Here is a 5,257-nt window from a genome sequence, read left to right as displayed (position 1 = left end):
GATAAATCATAATATACCTAACACAAGAAAGGTTGAACTAATTTCTTTAATAGATTTCATATGCTAAATTACATATAGACTATGTGTGATTTAGCATATGAAATTTATTAAAGAAATTAGTTCAAGTCTGCATCAGCTTTCTTGTGTTAGATATGGTACGGGAAAGTTTATATTCCAATATCTTTGGTGCATGCACAAAACAACACATCCAATCAAAGCATGACTTTAAAAATGTCTTATTAGAACAAAAATGCAATTACGACAATAAAGGTCTATCTTCTTTTTAATTGGCTGCTATTGATAGTTTATTTAGTCCCTTCTTTAGCTACTAAGGGTTATATTTTCAGTTTATTTTTTGGCCCATTCTTATTCTCTTAATTAGTAAAGATGAGAGGTTTAATTTTTTTCTACCTTAGAAACATACGGTAATCCGTATTCAAAGGGCATCCATAATACTTTTTTCATCAACAACCATTTTATAAACATTTTCATGGTTAATCATTCAAACCCAAAGCAAAACTATTGCAAAATAAATAAAGAAAACGTAAGCCAAAACTGACATTACCTGTTATCATTATTTGAAAACGATAATGGCTGATGAAGACAAGGCAGAGTGCGAGCGGATCTTCGGTAAGTTTGATGCCAATGGAGATGGCAAAATCTCTTCAGCCGAGCTTGGAGAATCTTTGAAGACGCTTGGATCTGTGTCAGCCGAAGAGGTCAAAACTATGATGGATGAACTTGACACTGATGGAGATGGATTCATTTCTAAAGAAGAGTTTACCGATTTTTATAATGCTAATCGGGGACTAATGAAAGATGTTGGCAAGATCTTCTAACTATAATACATTTATTACTATCTAAAGATATTGGTTTTGGCAATGGCTCTCATGATATTTTTCAGGTTCTTATATGTTTTTATTTTTGTTCATAGTTAAAAATGTAAAATATTTGATAAGAAATATAAACATTAAAGGATTTAATTGAGTTAGATGTGGAATCGATGGAATTATCATAATAATTGTTTGTATGTTTTTAAAATGTACATATAAAATATTCCGAATTTAATATAAAAAGCCTTTTCAGAAGAAGAGTTTCTTTCAAGATTTGAATCTTGAGAATATAAAAAATATACGGAGACCCATTTATATGGTATGTATGAACATTATGTAAGACCATGTAATTTTGAGATTAGTTTTTAATTCTACATCACTAATTCAATGATTAGTTTGTACTTCTACTTAGACTCTATGGTATAGGCAACAAAAGTCTCGTTCTTCCGAGTCGACACCTAAAAAATGTCGGTATAACGGCTTGAACACCTCCCCCGACATTCGATATTAGTTGTTATGGCATGAAGCGTTATCGTGGCAACATGAAGAAAACTTGCAAACGGTCATAAAGGAACGATCGTAAAAATAAATAAATAAATAAATAAAATAAGTTCAATTTTACTCACATATAAATACACATATTGACTTTATTTTTTAACTACACAATACTTTTATTTCTCTCATTTTATTCACTTCATTTTTTGCACACAATTCAACCAAATTCACATTCAACCAACAATGGATCAAAACCCGAACACTCATCTTCTAAACACAAACACATCCATTCCGTTCAGTTTCCTGCAACACGAGGACTAAGTGAACTTCCTCAACATGCAAAGCTCACCACAACTACCATTTTCCGGTAACTTTTTCATTCCACAAACAAATCTAAACCTTCAACAAAACATTTTCAACACCTTTGTTTCCATTCCACAAACAACCACACAACCACCACCCACTATGGTGGACACCGGATGAGGAGCACACGTTGATGGTGGCGTGGTGCAAGACATCAAAACATCCAACTATGGTAAACGATATGAGTAGATGTGGATTTTGGGAAGCCGCAATTGTAAAATTCCGCATAATTTTGAACAAATGAGAGGCATACCGCAATCTGGATATGCTTAGTAGCAAGTGAACTACACTTAATAAGTAGTGCTCCAAGTTTAATTCGACCTATAACAAACTTTCTTCCCACCAGCAAAGTGGTATGAACGACTTCGATGTATTTAGATTCGTGAGGGAGCAATATCATGTCGAAACGGGTCATGTTTTTTTACGAAAAAATTTGGGAGATTTTGAGAAATGACCCAAAATGGCTTAAGACACCAACATCATCGGAGTACGATCAAAGATGTCTCGTAGTTCGGGTTCGATTGACGATTTCGACGCACGAAAGAAAACCGACCTCAACGCCGACACCGATGAGCTCCCGGATGACATTAAAGAGATATTCCCGCCACGACGACCGACAAGGTGCGGCAAAGCGAATCGTGCTCAACAACATGTTGATGAAAGAGAAAGTAGGATTCGAGAGCAAGCACAAACGAAAAAAATGTAACACCGTAAAATTTTCAAACAAAATTTTCATTTTTAAAACATGTAAAAACTCATAATATATTTCTCAAAAACATAAGTGTTTGAAGGTTCAACACAAATCCACAATAATAATGTCACTATCCTAGAATCATCCACATAGTCTCATAGCGGTGTGTACAATCAAGACAGTGTCTTCCCGTGATCCTGAGAAGTACCTGAAACACATAATACATAACACAGTAAGCACGAAGTTTATTGAGTTCCCCAAAATACCACACATATCTCATTAGCCTCTTATGGCTATGCTCGTATAAGACCCTCTGGTCAATGTGTCCCAATGGAACCCTCCAGTCCCACAACTTAGGTGGACCCTCCGATCACAACTCGGTAAGCTTAGAATAATACACAACATAAAATCACAAAAACATAATGCAGGATATCACAATACTCAATATAACACATAAGACCCTCTAGTCACACCAAGATTACCACTCTAGGTAAAGTATAGTGAGAAAACTCAGCTCGTAAGCAAGAAAGTAAATAATCTCGTACACGAATCTTGAACTAGACTTCGCCTAATCACATAAGATAATTAGCTCTAATTAATATTTAAATTATGACTGTAAATAAACCAAGTTATTCTCTCTCTCAAACTCTTGGATCCATGGTCCCCATAATTACTGCCTTGACCAAACCCTAAAGTCAACAGAAGTCAACACTCGAGTCAATTGTCCATGTTGACATGACTCGCCAAGTGCATCTATGTGACTCACCGAATCCCCCTTGTTCCTTTATAATATCGCGAAAACTCAACTTAACTCGTCGAGTTGTCTCGTCAACTCACCGAGTTACCCATGTCCAGACTCATCAAGGAAAACCCTAGCCGACTCGTCGAGTCAGCTTATTGACTCGGCGAGTCCATTCAGTCTATATTCTCATTCAGACGTTTTAAGTCATATCCACCACTACAAACTCTAGATCTAGTCTCCTAAGGCTCGAATGTCACGTAAAGCTTCGATCTTTACTTTCATGCATGACATATTTGCTGCATAATGCCAATTCAAGCTCCAACAAGGGTTAGATGCACAAGACCTTATCTTTAGCTCAATAAATTTTGGGTCTTTGGACTCACAAGACCTCCTACAATCAAGATCTGAGGTTTCAAACTCAAATCATGCTCAAAGGGCTCGAATGACACAAAAAGGATGGGGGAAATCCCTAGAAACTCCCTAAACCAAGATCTCATAAGGAAATGTTCAAGTTAGCATCTTTTTACCTCTAACTGAAGCAAAACCCTGATGAACCTCTAGATCCAAAGCCTCCTCTTGATCTAAGCTTTGATGATCTCCTCTTCTCCTTTAAAAGTGCACTAAAAATTACAAGATTAGCTTCTCTCTCACTCTTTAGCTCAAGTGGACGATTAGGATTTCTCTCAAGGATGTAAGGTGGCTGGTGAGGCAGAAATGAGGGCTTAAGGCCCCTTAAATAGGTCACAAACCCGGGGATTTTAGGTTTCCTCACACATCGCCAACTCAGTGAGTCGGCTCTCTGACTCGTCGAGTCGGTCACTAAACCCACGTGACTAATCCAACTCTACTCGACTAGTCAAAAACATAACTCGTCGAGTCACTCTTTAAATCCCAAAAATAAATAAATAAATAAATGTAATACCTGGGAGTCGGAACGTTACAATTCTCCCCACTAGAATTGGACTTCGCACTCGAAGTCATGGTCGAGAAATAACTCTGGATACTGCTCGCGCATCTCGGACTCCGGCTCCGAAGTCCACTTGGACCCCTTCCGATGTTGCCAATGAACCTGAACCAGGGGCACCTGTTTGTTCCTTAGAGCCTTCACTTCTGATCCAAGATCACTATCAACCTCTCAATATAATTCAAGCTCGCATCCACCTGAATGCCCTCTAATGGTATCACCGATGTCTCATCGGCTACACACTTCCTCAACTAAGACACATGGAAGGTGTTATGAATCTAAATCAACTCTGCAGGTAGCTTCAGCCAGTAAGCTACCTTACCCACTCTTGCGATCACTCTGAAAGGGCCAATGTATCGGGGGCACATCTTGCTCTGTTTAACACCCATTTTCATGGGGATACCTTCAGGAGGAAAAAATCTACAAAATGGAACCCTAGCTCGGATCGTCGCCGATCTGCATAACTCTCCTGGAAACTCTAGGCTGTCAGTAACCTCTGTCTGACCTGCTGAATCTACTCGGTCATTTTCAGCACTATCTTAGTGCTGCCCATCACTCGCTGCCCTACCTCTCCCCAACAAATGGGAGTCTAACACCTCCTCCCATATAAGAGCTCGAAAGGAAGCATACCAATATTGGAATGTTGGCTGTTGTTGTAAGAAAACTCAGCCAAGGGCAAATAGGTGTTCCAACTTCCTCCGAACTCCATAACATATGCACATAGCATGTCCTCAAGTGTTTGAATCGTTCATTCACTCTGCTCGTCCGTCTGCGGGTGGTATATGGTACTGAAATGCAACCGGGTACCCAACTCCTCATGAAATTTCTTTCAGAACCTGGAAGTAAAACGCACATCTAGATTTGACACTATCGAGTTCGGCACTCCATGTTGTGCTACCACCTCTTTTACATAAATCTCATCCAGTTTCTCTGCAGAAGAGCTCTCACTAATAACGAGGAAGTGAGAACTCTTTTTCAACCAGTCTACAATCACACATATCGCATCAACCCCACACGCAGTCCTTAGTAGCTTGGTGATAAAATGTCACACCCCAAAACCAAGACCGACGTAAATATTCTGGGGCGGAACACGTCATGTAAAGTATCACAACACAGTATAATAGTAAACAAGTAAACAACATCATCCATTGCATTAAATATATAATTTT

General features: G+C 38.6%; 1 protein-coding gene across 1 annotated transcript; it reads left to right on the top strand.

Moving 5' to 3' along the window:
* The first annotated feature begins 451 nt into the window (after positions 1-451).
* On the top strand, positions 452-991 carry LOC145033818 (polcalcin Bet v 4-like). The gene has a single exon (XM_078982338.1). It carries the CDS (start codon positions 591-593, stop codon positions 837-839), a length of 249 nt encoding a protein of 82 aa, XP_078838464.1. The 5' UTR covers positions 452-590; the 3' UTR covers positions 840-991.
* Positions 992-5,257: the final 4,266 nt, after the last annotated feature.

Source organism: Lactuca saligna, chromosome 3 (assembly GCF_052625555.1).
Source record: "Lactuca saligna cultivar CGN05327 chromosome 3, ASM5262555v1, whole genome shotgun sequence".
In the NCBI taxonomy this organism is placed as follows: Eukaryota; Viridiplantae; Streptophyta; class Magnoliopsida; order Asterales; family Asteraceae; genus Lactuca; species Lactuca saligna.
Note: the sequence above shows the minus strand (reverse complement) of the source record. Positions and strands in the feature narration are given on the sequence as shown.